Raw genomic sequence first — 18,987 nt, 5'->3', positions numbered from 1 at the left:
GGCTAATGGAGTGGAACTGTGAGAGTGACTTCCTAATCAGATCGGCTTTCATTTCTAAGCTCTGGGGTTGCTCATCCCGGCAGAAGAGGGTGAAAACCAATGCTTGTCCAGCCGGGAACAGAGCAGGATGTACCTGGAGACTTGCTTCCCGGCTAGCTAAGAGGGCCCTGCCCAGTCAGGACACAATGGTAACCACCACCAAGAGAAGGAGCAATACAACAGGGCCAGAAAGAAGGCATAAGGACATAGTTTCCAAAGTCAGTTCCCTTTATTAAATGATTTTCACAGACCAGAAATACAAAATAAAAGTAGAAATAGGCCCCAGTTAGGAGCTACAGGCCTGACCTCACATGACCCCTGCTGCAGCAACTTGAAGACAAGGAGCAGCTATATCCCTAAGGTCGGGAAAGTAGGATGAGGATTTGGATCCTGCATTGCCCTGCCTCCCACCCAGTCTCTCCCCAAATTATAAAGAGCCATCCTCATGAAGCAGCAGAGTGAAGAGGCCTCCCCTGCTGCCCCATTGAAGTGCATACCAGCAGGAGAGCTTATTCAGATGGCACAGAATCCAGGGGCTACATTTCTTGAGGAGGAACTGGTACCAAAACATGGGTGGGGAGCCTGGGGGTGTGACAAGGCAAGCGCAAGGAGGGAGAATCCTCCTCCTCTCTACTCATCGGATCCAGACGCTGAGTCTTCTGAGCTGGGGGGAGTACTGGCTAGTTCCTCTTCTTCGGAGTCCTAAAAACCAAAGGTCTCTTAAGGGGAAAAGTGTGGAGTCCTGGCTGGTCTCCTGGCCACTCTCCAGTGGCAAAGGGTCCCCAATTCCCTACCCCCTCCCTACAACTGCAGCACTCACCTTTGGAACCTCAGAATCCCACCCATCCATTCCAACTCATTATGCTTACAGACCACCCCACACACACTCACATGCCCTCACCTGCCCAGCCCCACAGCCCCCACGTGCCTGCCGCACCTCACTCCGCCTCCTCTTCTTTTTGCTCTTGTTCTCTCCTGAAGAGCTCTCATCACTAGACACAAATTCTTTGCTCTTGAAGCTCTCACTTAGCTGCCTTGACGATGACTTGGATGACGAGCCCCTAGAGGGCGTTGATTTCTTCTCCATCTTTACCTTTACTTTCTTCTTCTTCTTTGACTTGTCCCTATATTAGCAAGAGGGAAAAAAGCTGGGCCAAACCTCTCCCAGCTTTAACAAGGCCTTTCCCAATCCCACTACACTGCTCATTTCACTCTGAATGTAAACAGCCGTGTCAGCTGGATGGGAGACTATCATACGTGAGCACACCGAAAGAATCTGAGATCATAGCCTGAAGCAGCCCCATATACAAAACTTATTTGACATTTCTTGGTTCATCTTTAAAAATTCATGTGAATTGTGCATTGTGCCCCACAGTAATTTAATTCCCCCATACCTTCAAATAAAATGGACCCTCCAGGAAAATGGACTATATTTATCTAGTGACCTGAATTCCCTACATCACCCACGCTTGGGCAATGGCTCCCAGGTTTGAGAAGCACTGCCCTACTGCGGTCAAAGGAGTATCTACTATCCTTAACATTCCAATGCTCACCTCTGACCTGCAAAAAATAATCTGCCAAAAAGGCAGTTACTGGGCCATGCTGTTCCCAACACTCACCTCTTGGAAGACTCGCCTCGGCCCCCTTCATATTCTTTCATGGCTTTTTCATATTCCCTCCTGGCATCCTCAGCCTTGCGATCCCACTCCTGTCACACACACATAGCCACAAAATAAAACCAGCAAAGAATGAGATCTCTTCCCTGACGCAGGCGAAATCTACACATAAAAGTTCCACCAGTAGCTCATCCTGCCCCCCGTCAGGATACCACCACCCCAAGAAAGCCCCTCTCACCAGCCTACCAGACTCACCACCCCTCTTCTCTGCTACTACTCACCTCTTTCTTCTCTTTGGACATTCCCTTCCAGATCTCGCCGGCCTTCTTGGAAAGATCTGTGATACTGATCCCAGGATGGTCTGACTTGATCTTCTCTCTACTGGCATTGAGCCACAGCATGTAGGCAGACATGGGCCTCTTGGGGGCATTGGGGTCTTTGCCCTTCTTCACCTACGTAAGAGAGAACTCAAATGCCTTCAGCTATCTATTTTCCTTAGACTGGTCCCCCAACCATATTCTCCCAAAGAAATTATTTGGATCACCGAACTTGGGGAAAAAAACAGAGGACTGCATAGCATCAGGCTAGACTGAGAGCTCCCTAAGGGCAAGGATCATGTCTTCCCCTCTGCCCCTAGTGCCTAGCTTACTAGGTACCCCGTTTCCTCTGGGCTTCTGAAACAGAAGAAGCCTGTCTGCTAATTCAGATCTTCTAGAAGCTAATTACCTCAGGACCAGAAAGAAAAATTTCCAAGATGATACCCCTCAAGGTAATAATTACTGGCTAAAAAAGCAGCCCCAGGAGGGTGAATCAACAGGTCCTACTGGTGGTAGACAGGAGAAGGTAAAGAGAATGGATTCCCGACACACAAACACACCCCTCCCATCTAGAGGAGAGTCTGCACCTCCATAGGCTTCTTGCGGCTCTTGCGATCCTTGGCCATCTTGGCCTTTTTGAGCTGTTTCCGCTTCTTCTCATCCCGGTCACTGTCACCCTCATTACTGGAGGAGCTGGCTGAGGCATTGCTATCAAACCTGCCAGAGCGTAGGGTTTACACTCAGGGAGGGCGGAGAGGACCCCACAACCTCAGGACAAGAGGACAATGAATCCACAGATACTTGCCCAGTAAGGGCCAGGGAAGAAGACGAGAGGACAGCCTCCCCCCACCAATCCCCAACCCTGCTTCCTCCCATTTGCTGAGGTGGCTTCTTCCATCCCCTCTCCAGACCCAGACACAGCCATGGGTTAGTTATTCAATCAATCAACAAAAAACAAATGAACCAACAGGTTTTAGCTGCTCTCCTTGGTCTTGGCCTAACCCAGGTCCTAGCCCATCCCCAGGACCTAGTCCATCCCCAGGACATGGCCCAGGCCCACTTCACCACTTCCCTTAAATTAATCATCTTAACCTACCCTACAGTCCTATATGATTCAGAGATAATTGGTTACTACCAAAAATGAGGAAAACAAAATTCAGTCCAACCCAGTACAGACCCATATTATGGACAGTCCTATCCAATACACACGAAACTCCTCAGAAAATGGAACTACCTTACATCTATACGCTACTGAAGTTTTCAAGGCATTTTCACAAGCATGTGGCAAGCTGAATGAGTGGACTCCTGCTGGGTGTTTTTTCTGGAGTTTTCTACAGCCCAACATTAATTCCCAATCCTTCTGGATTAAGAGAGTATTAGGAACTACCTTGCCCCTACTCAGGAGGGGCTCACCCCAACCACAGCCTCTAAGGGTGGGCACTCGCCTCGTTCTGGCCCATTGGAGCCATGCGCATCCTCCCAACTCAGGCTGGGAGGGGGCAGGTGACTCTGCTGTTCACCAAGAGAAGAGGCACTTCTGAGTGTTAAACCAGTAGGATTAAGCCTGCCCAGAGCTTCTGAAAGTCACTGGGCACCCCATGGGGCAAACTTATCTAAAACTAAGAAAATCAGAAGAAACAGATTTGAGTACCTGGATCCAATAGTGCCAGAAGCCAGTTATATCCCTGGACTCTGCAATTACATGAACTCACAAAAAATTCCCTTTTATACATTCCCTTTTATGGTCAGTTTGAGTCACATTTCTGCCACTGGCAATCAAGAGCCTTAACCAATCTGGCACAGGTACTACTGGCATTCGCAGATGAGGAAACAGATTCAATGACCTATCCAGTAACTCCCAACGAGCAGGTGGGCAAGCACGGGCTCTCATTCCAAAACATGTCTTGTACTCATAAAGCCCTTGCCAATTTCTGAAATGTTTTCCTATATGGCTTCATCGGAGGTCACTTTCCCACCCTGGGTCAGTGGCTAATGCTGGGGCACACGAAATGTCCAGAAATCTTCTGGTCTCTTATTAAGCTTGTAGGTCACCATCTCACCCCCACAAGGTACAACCAAAACTCACTCCTCTGCCACATCTTCTTCCTCTTCACCTGGGTTGAACGACTCATCTGAAAAAGGACACAGGATGTATCAGCTTGGCCCCAGTGGAAATCCAGCCCCCTTACCCAGCTGTGGCCCAAGGGCAAGCCCCAGCCAGGCCACGAAGAGAAGAGTCTGACTGTCCCCACGCCCCAGCACTGAGGCTGGCCCACCAGTTTCTTCTCCCGAGTCATCACTGCTGTCGTTGGCATTCTCCTCCCGGATCTTGCCCTCCTCCTTCATCCTCTCCAAGTAGGCATCATGCTGGTCTTCATCAGAGTCGGCATACTCGTCGTAGCTGGGGTTCATGCCCTGGCCAGGGAAGAGATGGGAGTGAGGACCACCTCGCCCTCAAGCTACAATCCCTGCACACTCAAAAGCACTCCCCCATGCCTGTAAAGCCAGAGCAGCAGCTCCCAGAAGACCCTGGGGCTGGAATGTCCACACACGGCCAACGTGCAGGGCCTGTGCCCAAGTACTTCTGCCAACTGGGTTAGTCCAAGCCCCTCCCTCCCTTGGCCCCACTCAGGGCTCTTGAGGGGCTGCAGAGACTGATCTAAAGTCATGCAGAGGAAACCTGCACCAGGAAGGGAAAGGGTCACACGCACCTCTTTTTTCTATAAGGGTAAGAAGAGAAGAGAGAATGAAAAAGAAGCCGGAAAAATCTCTGCCCCTTTCTCCCCTACAGAAAGAACGGGAGAGAGGTTCTTCCTTCCCAAACAGAGGTACCTCTTTCAATCCTCGGTTTTTAATGTTGAGCTTTTTTGCGTTGACAAAATCGAACAGCTTCCCATACTCCTCCCTGTGAGGGGAGATGCAGCATGTCAGCAGACAGGTAGGGCCAACACAGGGGTGGAGTAAACAGTGTTCTGACACCCATGGGCCAGGGTAGACCATGGGACCTGGAGCTCTTGACCACACTATCCAACCCAACAGCTCAGAGACCCCCAGAGGATAGCAGCAAGAAAGAGTCAGACATTGGCCCTGAAAGAGGAACCTGCATGGTTTTGAAGAAATCTAGGAAAGAAAAGGCAGAGAGGAGTATGTACCTGTTTTCCAAATATGCACTGAGCACAGCAAGAGTGTGGGGGAGGGGATATTTTCATCTTTTTATTGGCATTTCGTACTTCACAGGGTTGATATGAAGATTAAACATGAAGATGTTTGCAAAACATTTAGACTACACTCAACAGACGTTAGCTGCTATGTTCTCAAACACAAAGCTCATTCCAGGAAAGAAAGAGACAGCATGTCCACATGGGGGGAGTGGAAGAGAAAAAGGGCTAATACTGAACACACAGCTTTCATAATATACAAAATAACTTTTTTTAATGAACAGAAGGAAAGCAAAGAAGAGGCTTCCAAATCTCCTCACTCCAGAGAAAAGGACTAAATACCAGTGAAGCAAATGAAAAATTCTCCTGAGGGTTTAGAGAGAGGCCCAGGCCATGTCAGGCGCCCGTTCGAGGGTGGGGCAGGACCAGGATGCCCAGGAGTGACTGGTGGAGCTCTCACCTCTCAATGCTGCTGAAGGTATACTGAGTGCCCTGTTTGGTCTCAATTTCAAAGTCAAAGGAGCGAGTGGTGGTGGTGCCACGGGCAAAGTTGACAAAGGAGATCTCATCGAAGCGGATGTGCACAGGTGGCTTGTGGACATAGATGAAGCCCCGCTCCAGCGGGTACAGCAGTCCTGAGCTGGCCTTGTAGGAACAGGTGATGCACTGGGCCCCTGAGTGCCTATTGAGTGTGCAGGGAGCCCAGTCAGTGCCAACCTCAGCATAGCCAAAGAGCATATCTAGCAGCAGTGACACGTGTGTCCTCAGGCCCCCAACTGAGTAAATCTCACTAAGTTGCTCTGACAAAGGTGCTGACATCCATCAAGACACAAGGTCCCATCTAGGCCTATAAATAGGCTGCATTCCCAACTCAAAAGGGGTTTACCAAAGAGTCAAGGCATTTCCCATCCCCCGGCAGGCCAGGGCCCTGGGCCTGCACTCTCACCCTTGGAAGTTGCCTGGGACTGTGATCTTGCGGTTCACCAGTGCTTTCATGACCCGGCTGACCATCTCGTAGAGGGATCCTGACATGTTCTTGGTGAGCCGCCCCTCAAAGCGCTTCTCCACCTCTTCCCTACAGACAGAGCAAGATGAGGTCACAAGCATTACTGCCTTCTAACAGCATGCCTGTCTGCTGCCTAAACAGTGGCAGGAAGCGAGTCCAGGGAGACACTCACTCGTTCATGTTCAGAGTCAAGGAAATGTCCTCGTCCTTGGAGAAGAGGAGGATCAGGAAGTGGTAACGGGTTTGGCCCTGCTTGATGGGGGGATCCAGGCTGATCTGGTAAGGAAAAGAAAATAACATGATGCTCCACAACAGTTTGCAATTAAGCAACATAGAACCCTGACGCCAGTGAGATCTGTCTGCTAAAAACTGAGGTAAAAACCAGAATTATCCACCCCCCAGGGTTGCTGCTTACCACAAAGAACATCTGGCGCTGGTCCTTGTGAGGCAGCAAAAAGAGACGCAGTACGGTGGTATAGGGGATCTTATAGTCAAAGGTCTTGCCATGCAGGTGCAGAAAGGTGGGGTAGATCCGAATGTCATAACGACCACGGGGAGTCAGACACTGCAGCTCCCGGAAGATGCAGATGGCATCTCCAGTGGCTTGGATTACATCTGCCTTTGACAACACGTTCTGGGCAAAGGCCTGCAAAAGCACACTGGTAATCAGGCAGCAGACCCCTGCTCCCAGGCCAGCCAAGGCCTGCTAAGCTCCATCTGCTCTGAAGGCAACCAGGGGAAGCCTCACCTCAACAGGGTCCACACCATCCTCTTGTGTGGGAGGGACGTAGAAGCGCACCTCCATGAGAGACACCTCTGCGTCATCATTCTGGTGGAATTCCAATGTCACCTCATTCTTGCCTGTAGTGCACTGGGACACGTTGCTGAGGGGTATCTCAAAGACCGGCTGGTCACCAATGTCAAAGGAAAGCAGCTGCCCTGTGAGGAAAGAGCTTATCAAGCCACAGGCTCCTCCCCTCATGTCTGTATAAACAACATTCCCACCAAACTGTAAATTCCGTGAGGAAAGGACACTAGGGTTATTTTGTTCACACTGTACCCCAAGACCAGGCACAGTGCCTGAGGCACTGTAGGTGCTCAATAAATATGCGATGAACATGCAAACTGATAGGAAATCAGAGACACAGGCAAAGGGAAGACAGCAAAACAAGTTAAAGGCTGAAACCCTTCATCCTACCTTCTCCCCCAAACCTCAATCTTCCCTGGAACTCACCACCAAACTTCACTGTCCCCCAGTTCCAGCCCTTCACACATAGGTCCTTCTCCATTAGCTCAAGGCGATAGTGAGTTTTGAAGAAATCAGAGAGTTTCTCAAACTCCTGTCGGTGGAGGAAAGAAAGCACAATCTCAATAAACCCTGGTGGCCTTAACACAGACTTGACTGTTCTGGGATTATCTTTTTCTGAGAAACTGTCCCAAATACCCTTTATCAGAAATCCAAGCTGACTTAGCATCTCAGGGTCTAAAACTGCTTGAAAGGTTTGTTGAAAGAGGTTGCTTCTGGGAACTGGATTTCAGGTTAGGGGAGTAAAGTAAGAAACTGACATTCCTGGTTATGGGCCTCACAGTGCCATCTGACTTTTTAAACTGTGTCTAGGTATTACTTTAATAAAAGTGGGAATTAAAACCAAATCTTTAACTCAAGCAGTTCAAATTGAGAAAAAAACCCCAACTGAAGCATCGAGATTCTGAACCTGGATAAAAGCAGAAACCACCATCTAAACCAAGACAAGAGCAAATCTTCTGGAGTCATGCTACAAAGAAAATCACAAGGCTTCGATACTCGAAGCTGAATGCTGTTTGCTTAATGGCCTCAGTGGCTCTGCTCTAAGGAGATCAAACATGGTTATCAGAGGAAGGAACCCCAACTCTCAAGAAGATTAAAACAAGACAGCACAGTAAAAAGGAGGCTTATACCAACAGGACATCTCACCGATTCTCGAAAGCCATCATACTTGTAGACATGGCCATTCTTTGTGAGTAGTTTAAGTCCATGACCCAGAGCTACACGGCGCCAGATGCCTTCTGTTAACTCCCCAGCCTGGATGTTGTCCACTTTGCCCGTCTTGCTGTTCTTGAACATGATGCCCTGGCGGCTCAACCTCAGCCGACCATCATTCTACGGGAAAAGAAGGCCCAGATGCATGGGGACAGTACCTAGCATGTAGTGGGTACAGTTCTCTACCCAACACCCATTCTGGCTGCTAGGGGCCTGGCCAAATTAGCAATGCAGGAGCAACAGCTAAAGTGGTGAGAGCCAGTAATAAGAGTCAAGTGGCCAGGAAGTCTGCAGTCTAAACCTGGCCCTGGCATCCAGAATGCTTGCAAGTCCTCAGTTTCCTCATTTGTAACACAGAGGTTTGGGATTGAACAGCATGTACGGTCCCCATGACTCTTGAGACACTCTGTACTTCCCCTGTGTTGGGGGAAACACCAGGTACACGTTGTACAGAGTCTTCCTCTTCCAAAGTAATAACATTATCAAAGGAAGTTCTTGTTAATGGATAAAAACTCTACCCTCCTTCCCTCTCTCCACCTGTATTAAATGCCCAAGCCATTCTCACCATGGAGCCTTTCACCTCTTGATAGACGTCGTTGAACTCCAGTGTCTCTGCCATGTTGCCCTGCCTGTGGTGGCCCGGGCACAGAGCCCTAGGCTGCACAAGGGGAACAGAATAAACTGCGAGCTGGGCCCCAACTCCTGGGTCGGTGAGCAGATGCTCAGCAGGTTGGGAGTCTGAATTCAAGAGGGAGATAGATAAGCAAGAAATACAACACTTCACTTTGCTCACGGATGGAGCCAGGTGGCACGCTCTGGCTGCGCCTGGGATGTCTCGGCATCTCCTCTGCCTGGAAACCCACAGGTGGGCTTTGCAGTGCTCGTGGGGCCAGGCCGAGGCCTGGCTGGAGAACCAGGCCTGGAGTAGCGCTTACTTCCCAACCCCACATCCGCTCTGGGCGCTCCACTGGGAGCCATGGCAACGAGCAGCGGAACCCCAGGGCCTGCCCGGAGCCTGCACTTTGCCCGCGCCCCAACTCAGCTCAGAGTGCAGGGTTTCCCCTCGCACCGTTCCCACCACGCCGCGACCCACCCACGGTTCACCCCTCCCCCTAAAATGGATTCACCCGCTGCCCGCGGATTCGAACGCGGAACGGTCCATCTCGAGCGTCCCGCGGGGGAGTGGGGCCTTCCTGGGGCCAGGGAACGGCGACCACCTACCTCCTCAAGCTGCAGCCTCGCGACCGCCCGGGCGCGGGAGGTGGGCGCGATGGGGGAGGGGGGGCGGGGATGCGGGGGGGGGGGGGGCACACTGGGGAAGCTTTTCCCGCGTGCGCGGCCCCGCGGCCCGCCACCGGAAGCCGCGCACGGACCATAGAGAGGATGAGCTGGCTAGAGAGGCGCAAGTCGGCCCGCCTACGAGACGGTCACATAGAGCGTCGACGATTCTGGAGGACCTGAGGGAAGAGTGGTTGGCGGCGAAGTCCCACCCAGGTGGAGTCTGACGAATCAATGGGACCGCGTGAGGCTCTTCAGAAAACTGCAGACACTTCCTCAGTGGAGACCAGATTCTAAAGAGAAATTGTGTACTTTTATCTTTTATTTTATCAGACTTTCTCCGGGAGAGGCGGGACTGGTATTGGAATGATGCAGGTCACTCTCTTCTGCCAAATAGTTTCTGTGGCGTGGAAAGGAGTCTGTGGGACAAGAAAAAATGTAAAGAGTTGTGAAGAGAAATGCAGGCGTTCGTGTCATTGTGACTGTACCGCTCTCTGGCTGTAGTGTCGAGTGGGATTGGGTCGTTTTTGAAATGAGTCTACACCCAAAATCTTCATATCCATAACCACAATTTATGGATCCCCCGCAGGAGGCTGGCAAGTGTCAGTATCAAGTTCAAGTGCTGGTGTCAGATTCTCCCTGGAGCCAGAACTGATATGAAACCATATGGTCCTGGGGGTGCGGAAGCCAAGCCTCGCTCATATAGTCCCAGGGTGCATCTTGCAAAGTCAGAGAGGGCCAGACCTGGAAGAGATGTTTGAATTGTTCTACTCCAACCTCCTTTTGCAGATGGGGAAACTGAGGCCCAAAGAGGAGTTGCCCAAGGTCTCAGTGAGTGACAACAAAACTGGAGACTAGAACCCAGATTTTCTTAACACCAATCCAGTTCTCTTGTGTCAGAATCACAGCGACTCTATGTTCAAAATGATTGATAATGTATGTCCTGTACAAAGACGTTAGGACAGAATATTTAAACTCAAGATTTCTCTGACAATCATTACACCAGTCTGCTAACTCAATCCTAGGATAAGAGATAACAGGAATGCACCCTTGTCTCCCCTGAACTTATAGCTTTAACCGCTGGGTATGGCTATTCCAGCACTCTCTGGCAATATAAATTCATTTGAGGAAACTAGCGAACAAGTTTCAGGAAAACATAATCTAATGAATGATTCCGATAAGTAAGCCGACGGTAAAAAAAATGTGATAACTGCTATGCTACAGGTAGACCTTCAGCCACTGCCAACTGGAGTTAGAAATATGTGACTCTTTACTCATCCCATCCCAGGAGTCCCAGAAAAGTGTTCAAGAGACCCCCTCCCCCTAACCCGTGCCCCCGGAGGCAACTTAGGGGAAGGAAGGGGATGGCTGCAGAATTGGGTGGGATTCAGCAGACACTCAGGGATGAAGGGGGTCCTCAGCTGAGGCAGGCTGTTAAGTGACTGGGGGATGGGACATTGCAAGGGGCTTTAGGGAGAGCGTGAGCAGCTGGGAGCTGGAGTGAGAATGCAGCAGAAGAGAACGGAACAGAAATAGTAGACAGAGTGCAGATAAAACACAAGTCCCAGAGGGCCCCCGCCAGCTACATCCCAGGCAATCAGGAGCCCAGAACCGGAGACCCCACCCCTGCTGTGACATCACAGGGGAGTGGAGTGGAGATGAACATAAAGGGGGTCCCCCGCCCTGGCCCTGGCATCTTGGCAGCCAGAGAGACAAGAGCAGAGAGAGCCTGGACACTGACTAGGGTTGCCTGGCTGAAAGGAACAGGCTCCCCATTCTTTGAGCCCCTCTGAGCTGCCTCTTCCAAGCTGTGATCTCTTGTCTCCCTGTCCCAAGGACCTCGCTCTCTGAGGCCGCCATCCGGCCCCTCGGAGTGGCCCCTGAGCGCTCTCTCAGCATGAACTGCATAGCAGACTTCTTCACCTACGAGACCACCAAGTCGGTGGTTGTGAAGAGCTGGACCATCGGCATCATCAACCGAGTCGTTCAGCTTCTGATCATCTCCTACTTTGTGGGGTGAGTCTGTGGCCCTTCAGGTCCTAGGAGGGGAGGGCTGCCTGGCATCCCTCCTGCCCCTCCTGCCTCAGTGCCACCACCCAGCTTCCTGAGCTTCTCCTTTCTTGGGGAAAACGCTTTCTTCTGCGGAGCCGTGTCCTAAGGACTGGCCTCTGCCACCCCCACCGAGGGTCTGGTCCACAGATGAATCCTTTTTCCCAGTAAATCCCCCAGAGTTGGAGAGTGGTTTCGAGACACACACTCTAAGGAGTAAGGTCTCTGCCCCGGCACTGCCCTCTGCCAGGCAGGTCCCAGGTGCTCCATCTCCACTCTCCCTCCTCTCAGCACTCCAACCAGAGAACAGGCAGCCCACCCCACCCCCATCTTCCCATTCCCCTCAGTGACTCTTTGGGGTCTCAGAAGGACAAGGGAGCACAGGAGGAGGGAAGGGAGGGCACTGGGACAAGGGAGGTGATGGCAGGTTGATCAAGTTGATGGCGACGGGAGGGAAGGCTAGAGCTGGATCTGCTTTAGAAGGAGGAATTCCCTCCTGATATGGATGGGCAAGATGGTGAGGGAGCTTGGCAAGGGAGGAAGCCGTGGCTCTTGGAGGGTAGGACAAAGGATAAACTGCCCCTTGAGGTGGGGAGAAACACAGGCACAAATAACGCTCAAGGGAAGAGTTGCTGAGGGAAGAGTAGCTTTTCTGAACGTCATGCAGATTCCCCAAGAATCCAGAAATGCTCCTTTGTCAAAAAACATAAGGTCGCTACCTCTCCCTGTCTTTGGGCCGTGTACCCCATCCTGGGAGCTGCGTGAGCGCCAGGAAGGTCCAACCACCCGCTCTCAGCCCCCGTGTCCTGTCGGCACACACACCTACACACACGCACAAAGGGCCACGGAGCAGACAATGGCTGGCAGAAGAAATACATGTTCTGTCTTTCTTGTGGTCATTTCCACACACTGGTGGGCACCAGGAAACACGGGCAGAAAGCTCAAAGGTTTTCTTTCCTGATGTGCGGGTCTCTGGTGTCAGGCTGTTCCTGAAACAATGGATCTGTGTGTGAGACTGCAAGCCACTGACTAACTGTCGTGAGTTAATTCAAGCGGATCAAAGGGGACATCCTCGGGCATGTGGGCCGGTGCTGCGTGTGCGCCGGCCTGCTTGCCTGGAAGGTTGGAGCGGTGTGTGAGGACGTGCGTGGAAGGGTGGCTAGATGCGACTTTGTAAGCGGTGTATCGTGCTCTGCGTGCTCAGCGAGAGCCAGTAGGCTTCCGTACGTGGGTATTGTAACAAGGTTGTACCTACAGTGCTCCTTTCGGGGCCATTAGAAAAGGATTCGAACTTTGGAGTAGGATTAAATGGCCTCGAAGTTCCAACGTTGAGGCTTTGTGAGACGTGAGGTCTGCTAATGTTTCATGTCTGTGTCTCCATGGCTTGCTTGGCTCAGAGTTAGTCCATAAATGTGTCTGCATGTATATTCAATGCTGTGATTGTCTATGGCCACAAGATGGTATGTTGATCCAGGTGAGTGCAAAAGCTGGCTCACCACATTCCCAGCCTGGCCCGGCTCCATTGGCTCCAGGCGGGAGATTGATGGGGACTAGAGACAGCCGGCTCCTGGGCCAGCCCACTCAGCCCTTGTCTCTCCTCCCCATCATGATCAGATCGAATCCTGCAGTCCTCAGGGCTGGAGCCCAGCGTGCCAGAGCAAGCATGTGAGGCTCTGTGGCATCTTGGTATCCAGCCTCATCCACCTTCCAGCCTGCCAGCTCCCCACGGACAGCGTGCTCCTGCTGCATTAGTGCACTCTGTGGCCCAGCCCCCAGCCCGAGCCCCATCTGTGTGCATGGAAACCCAGGCGCTATTGTGACTTCATGAATCCACTGTCAGTAATTTAGCAAAAACGCACAGAATATGTCTGCATGCCAGGCATTGTGCACTGAGGACAGAATGGTGGGCGAAAGCGGCCAGCGGGGTCCTTGCCCTCGTGGGGCTTGCAGTATAAGGCAAGAGATGGACACGAATCCACTAATCTCCACAAACAAATGTAAAATTTCACTGGACTCAGAGGGGCCCAGTTCCAGGAGAGAAGCTTCTATGGAGGCGTTTGACCAGCTCAGGGAATGAAGAGAAGGTTTTCTGGAGCCAAGACCTGAAGGACAAGTAGGAGCAACCCAGGTGAAAGAAGGAAAGGAAGAGGGTCCGAGGCAGAGAAGCCCCCCTCTGCCAAGGGAAGGAGGGTGGGGGGCGGGAGGAAAGAAAAGAAGGCCACTGTGGCTGGAGTCGGGGAAGCAGAGGCGAGTAGTGTAAGGTGGATGGGAACAGAGGCCGGACCTCAGATGCCCCCAGAGAGCTTTCGTTTTTTACAGGAAAAGGAATGAATAGGAAGCTACAAAAGCATTTTAACCTGTGTATGTGTGTGTGTGAGATTGAGACAGACAGACAGACATGCCGAGAGGGGAGTCAGGGAGATGGCCCTGGCTGATGCGCCAGAGGACGGGGGCAGCAGGACAGAGCTGGAACTCCGAAGAGGCCATGCAGTCCCGTGGAGAGAGATGATGGCTTGGACTCACTCGAATTTGAAAGGATTTTTAATGCTGCGGTGTTAACTCGAATATCTTCCCTGTTATCCCTGCTGGGCAGGTAAGATGCACGGCCTCTCCTAGAGCGCGCATAACCTGAGCCAGCGTTTATCGCAGCAACACAACGCCTGGCCGCTGGCGCGCTCTCGCCCGGCCCCCACCCCAGCTGCCCATCTGTGGTTGGCACCTTCGTCACTGTTTTCCTTTCCCCAGCCCAGGTGAGCAGAGAGGCCCGGACTTTAACAAATCTTTTCTGGACCCAGGTGGTAATCTCTGGTGTCCTCTGTGGGATAGGACTTCCTAAGAGCCAGTCCCCTTTCTGGATCCTGTGGGGACCTGAGGAGGAAGTAGAAGGAGATCCCTGGGGCCTGTGTCCCTGGAAGCACTGGCTGGTGCTTGGCCTGAGCTTGACTTCTGGGGCCTTCCTGGAGGAAGCAGCCTCCCTGCAAACCAGCGGGGAGGGCACTTCCCAGCCTTCTGATGCCCCGTTCCTTGGGAGGACCAACCGTGGTGGATGGAGCCTGAATCGCAGCCCTGTTCTCCCTGCCCTGTCCCTCCCGCTATGAGGCAAAATCTGCAAACTCACCATCTGCACGGCCACCACCTTTGGTTCATAATATTCAGCCTCATTTCAGATCTTAGGTAGGAACTCAATACAGAAAGCAGTTAAAAGGGAGGAGCTGCTCTGGTTTAAAGAGAAGGGGCTGGAATCCCACCTTCCTGGCCCCCGACCCGTCCTGGCAGCCCTCGTCAGCACACTGGTCCCGAGAGATGAGCTCCTCTCACTCCCGCCTGCCTCTCGCCTCTCAGCAGCCGGTGGAACATGGAGCACCCGGACAGAAGCATGGCTCTGACCCCAGCCAGGAATGGAGGCTTGGCTGAATCGCTCTACATCCCTAAGTCTCAGTCCCTGTATCTGGAAAATGGGTTTAGGTATACCTCTTCCCGGGGACTTACGGGAAGGGGAGGTAACATATGTCAAGCTCCTTGCCTGAGATGGTGATTCAGTAAGAGCTGGTGACTATTATTATTTCATAGCCTCCCCATCGTGCCTCCCCCTTTCCCTCTGCCCAGCTCACGCTTTCCTGGGAGACCTCTCTCCTCCTGCACACATAGCACACACTCTTCACACCCACTCCCTGGCCGCCTCTTTGACTCCCTAGGGGTGGACGGGAAGGTTCCGGGGCGCTACTCTGGCCTCCTTCCTGCACATCCCACCTGCCAAGGAGCTGCCACCCGCCTTCCGCTCTATAAATAATAAACCAGGAATGCGAGAAGAAAGTAAGTCAGAGCCGCAGAGTAAATGCCAAGAACTGAAGGCTCGGTGCTGCCGTAGCTCCTGAGCCCTGGCCTCCAGAGACAGACTCAGCCCCTCCGTTCTGGAAATGAAGCATCCCCTTATTTCGAGCTGCCCTGATGAAGTCCTCAGGCCCCGTGGGGCCTCTAAAATTCTTCCAGTTGTTATTTAACTCAGAGAGAGTTCTAATGTGGTCTCTCCTCCCTGCTGGGCACAAGAAGGAGGCTTGAAGGGGGAGGAGCAGGAGGAGGAAAGAGATTGGCTAATTGTCCCTCAGAGTCCTCAGCCCCTTCCTCCTGAGACTTTCCTAAGCCAGGACATGGTCTCCCTGGTGATGAGCCGGTGCCAGCAAGACAGGCACCTGCGTCCAGTCCAGGGGGCCAGCGTGGCCTAGCCCTGAGCTGGGACACAGCTGGAGACCCCAGAGCGAGGTGGTTGGGAGTGGTCTGGAGCAGGCTGCCTGCTTCGGAACACGCATACCAGCTGTGTGACCTTGGGCAAGTTAGCACACCCCTTTGTGCCTCAGCTTCCTCATTTATGGCCTGAAGGCAATAAAGCTATCTTATCAGTAAGGATTCATCAAAGGACTTCGGTTAGCATGTGCTGTGTTGATTATATGATAACAGTAATCTGAACTCTGCTTCTCATCTGCAAATCTTTCTGGACTTTAAGGACAGGTGAAGCGACCTCAGAAAACCATTTCCTTAGATGGACATTGAGAAATGTGTCCATTCTGTGGCTAGGCACACTAAGATTCCAGAAGGGTGTGTTAGACAGCGGCTTGCTCTCTGGTCAGTGTACAGCTGCGGCAAAAGCCATCGTCGCTGGGAGCAGAGAGCCTGGGCCCAAGACCTCACCCCCTCACTCTACAGAGCCCCAGTGCTAACAGTGCTCTTTCGGAAAACGTCACTGTTTTCTCTAACGGGGATGATCCCTGCTCTTCTGTTGGGGCATAACATGGCAGAGGAGACTTCCGTGTAAGGCATACTTCCTTGCGAGATCTTAATGAAACCCCTCCCCTTCCGTAAAAAAAGAAAACAAAAGTGCTGGGAAGGTAAAGCACACGGCATCACAGACCTCCATAGAGGCGCAGTGTTCATAAAAGCGTTTTACAAGCATGTGAATAAATTCCTAATGGTGCATCAATCAGGCTGCTGCCTGCTATAAGGCAGCGCCAATAAAATAGGTAACAGGTTTGTAGCTATTTGCCACTGCTGCGACTCCACCCTTTCTCTCCCACTCAGGAAAGCAAGCATTCATTATTCAAGCAAGTGACACTACCAGAAATGATAAGCCGGGCACAGTGGCTCACGCCTGTAAACCCAGTGCTTTGGGAGGCCGAGGCAGGAGGATTGCTTGAGGCCCAGAGTTCAAGACCAGCCTGAGCAACATAGCGAGACCCCATCTCTACAAAAAGTTAAAAGAAAAAAAGTGATAAATATGTGAGGTGATGAATACATGAATTAGCTTGATATAATCATTCTACAATGTTTACATATATCAAAACATTCACAGTGTACCCCATAAATATATATATAATTATTACTTGTCAATAGTAAATATTATTTACTTATCAAAATAAAAATTTAAATTTAAATATGGAGGAAAAAAAATTCAAGTGAATGAGGGAAGCCCCATTATGTGGCTAACTCCAAACCGTCCAACTAGAAACTGAACAAGGAGCCACTTGCAAACATCAGCTTGTGTTTGCAGTAAACATGATGGTGGCATCCAACCTACAAGTGACTGTGACCCCAGCATGTCCTGGGAGGTGCTCCCCTTGGCATCTTCCAACAGTAGGAGACCTGGAGGTCATCCAAGCCAGCCTCCACCGGAGGAAGGAGCCCTCTCTCGGCACACCCGGACGGTGAGCGTCAGGCTGTCCCGGAGTCTTCCCAGGCACGCGGCGCTCACCATCTCCCACAGCAGCCGGCTTGGTCCGGGCTTGAGGTCCTCACCCACCTCCTTACAAAGTCCTCGGGTCAGCCCAAGTGCTGCTGTGCAGCTTCTCAGCCTTGAACTCCCGCAGCTTCGTCTTCTCTGGGCTACACAGTCTCAAGTCCCTTGCACTCCCCTTTCTCTGATGTGGTTTTCCAACTTTGTACCACCCTGGTGAGATGCAGACAATGACCCTAACCCAGCATTTCCAAAAGCGCTCTCTCCTCGTTTCTATGAGATGTCGTTGGCACTTCTCCAAAACCTGACCTGGTTTCTAAGACCAAATAAGATTGGAAACGATGAGGTTAAAGAAATTTAGCAGATGTATTTGTTGATATTGTATGTTTCTCTCCAAAAGGGGGTGGGTATCGCACAGCATTTTCCAAATGTATTCAGTAAGGTTTTCTCATCTGTAGAATGGGGACGGTAACAGCAGCTACCGCCCAGTGTGCCATCGGGAGTAAACGGAGCCGTGCGGAGGGCTGTGAGTGCAGTGTTAAGTGACGCTGAGCGTGGCTTGAGCCTCGGGGCTCGATGGAAATGGAAAGGCAGGCACCTGACAGAAGTGCAGAGGAAAGCAGTGTTGTCAGTGAGTGTCGCGGGTCTTTCTGGCTGCCAGGGAAGGCTGGGAGAGTCTGAGGAGGCAGGTGGGGATAGAAGGGAAGGAGTCCCTGCCCCATCCACGTGGTCCCATAATGCTGTGGTCCCCAGCCCCTGGGCTGTTGACCAGCATGGGCCTGTTAGGAACTGGGCCACACAGCAGGAGGTGAGCTGCAGGTGGGGAAGCTTCACCTGTACTTACAGCCACTTGCTCCCCATCACTCACAGCACCGCATAAGCTCCGCCTCCTGTCAGAGCAGCAGCAGCATGAGATGCTCAAAGGAGCTCGAACCCTACTGTAAACTGCACATGCGGGGAATCTAGGTTGTGCGCTCCTGATGAGAATCTAATGCCTGATGATCTGAGGTGGAGCTGAGGCGGTGATGCTAGCGCTGAGGAACAGCTGCAAATACCGATTATCATTAGCAGAGAGGTTTGACTGCACCATAAATGTAATGCGCTTGAATCATCCCAAAACCACCTCCCCCTCTCCCCCATCCCGTGGAAAAACTGTCTTGCATGAACGCGGTCCCTGGTGCCAAAAAGCTTAGGGACCACTGACATAATAGCTTGAAGCTTCAGGGAGGCAGCAGTACAGGTAAATGGCCACTGGGTGGCAGCACGATCCAAGGAATAAGATATAGGGCTGTCCCCACCCAACCCCCAACCCAGTTTCATTTACCTGCCAGGTAAAGACTCAGTCACTGCCACTCCCTTCCTCCTGTGTCCTTTTCAGCTGACATTTGGACAGATGGAGATTCTGCCAAGCACCCAGCTCCCAAAGGCAGGGTGTGCCTGGCAGATTGATGTGTTTACTGAACATCTACTGTGTGTTGGGCCCTTAGGATACAGCCGTGAACAAAGCTGAGATGCACAGGACTGGAAGCCTAGGATTCTCGGCCCTTCTCTCTCTCTCTCCCTCTCTCTCTCTTTGTCTCTGATGCCTGCCACAAAGGTGGCCTCCAGCTGGCAGGGAATGACTTTAACCCATGCATCCTCAACAGGGCCATATGGCCCTGAACGGGGTGAAAATTGGTTCTCACTCTTCTTATGCATGAAGCACAAATATGCATACATTACATAAACAGATACCTGTGACATTAAGGTTTCATGGAGGGGAGAACAATTGGCGGGAGT

The 18,987-nt window shown here is 51.8% G+C and overlaps 2 protein-coding genes across 3 annotated transcripts in view; one reads left to right on the top strand and one right to left on the bottom strand.

Moving 5' to 3' along the window:
- Window positions 1–249: 249 nt before the first annotated feature.
- Window positions 250–9,528, bottom strand: SSRP1 (structure specific recognition protein 1). 2 transcript variants are annotated; one of them, XM_012643952.1, is made up of 17 exons: window positions 9,378–9,528; window positions 8,722–8,894; window positions 8,091–8,276; window positions 7,371–7,476; window positions 6,885–7,075; window positions 6,552–6,782; window positions 6,309–6,412; window positions 6,077–6,205; window positions 5,591–5,812; window positions 4,805–4,877; window positions 4,249–4,387; window positions 4,059–4,104; window positions 2,560–2,689; window positions 1,937–2,107; window positions 1,659–1,747; window positions 977–1,163; window positions 250–741 (listed from the first exon to the last, which is right to left on the bottom strand). In XM_012643952.1, exons 2-17 carry the CDS (start codon window positions 8,773–8,775, stop codon window positions 670–672), a joined length of 2,130 nt encoding a protein of 709 aa, XP_012499406.1. In that variant the 5' UTR covers window positions 8,776–8,894; window positions 9,378–9,528; the 3' UTR covers window positions 250–669. The 2 variants fall into 2 exon arrangements, with proteins under 2 accessions (XP_012499406.1, XP_012499407.1); XM_012643953.1 differs by having other exon boundaries at window positions 8,722–8,814; window positions 9,378–9,434.
- A 1,619-nt stretch (window positions 9,529–11,147) lies between these two features.
- P2RX3 (purinergic receptor P2X, ligand gated ion channel, 3) overlaps window positions 11,148–18,987 on the top strand; it is a 29,078-nt gene continuing 21,238 nt past the window's right edge. The window contains exon 1 of the mRNA XM_012643951.1: window positions 11,148–11,450. Within this exon, the coding sequence (XP_012499405.1) occupies window positions 11,332–11,450 (119 nt within the window). The 5' untranslated portion in view covers window positions 11,148–11,331. The remainder of the gene's footprint in view (window positions 11,451–18,987) is intronic.

Source organism: Propithecus coquereli, unplaced genomic scaffold, assembly GCF_000956105.1.
Source record: "Propithecus coquereli isolate 6110/MARCELLA unplaced genomic scaffold, Pcoq_1.0 Scaffold202, whole genome shotgun sequence".
NCBI lineage: Eukaryota > Metazoa > Chordata > Mammalia > Primates > Indriidae > Propithecus > Propithecus coquereli.
This window is presented reverse-complemented; position numbering and strand designations above follow the sequence as displayed.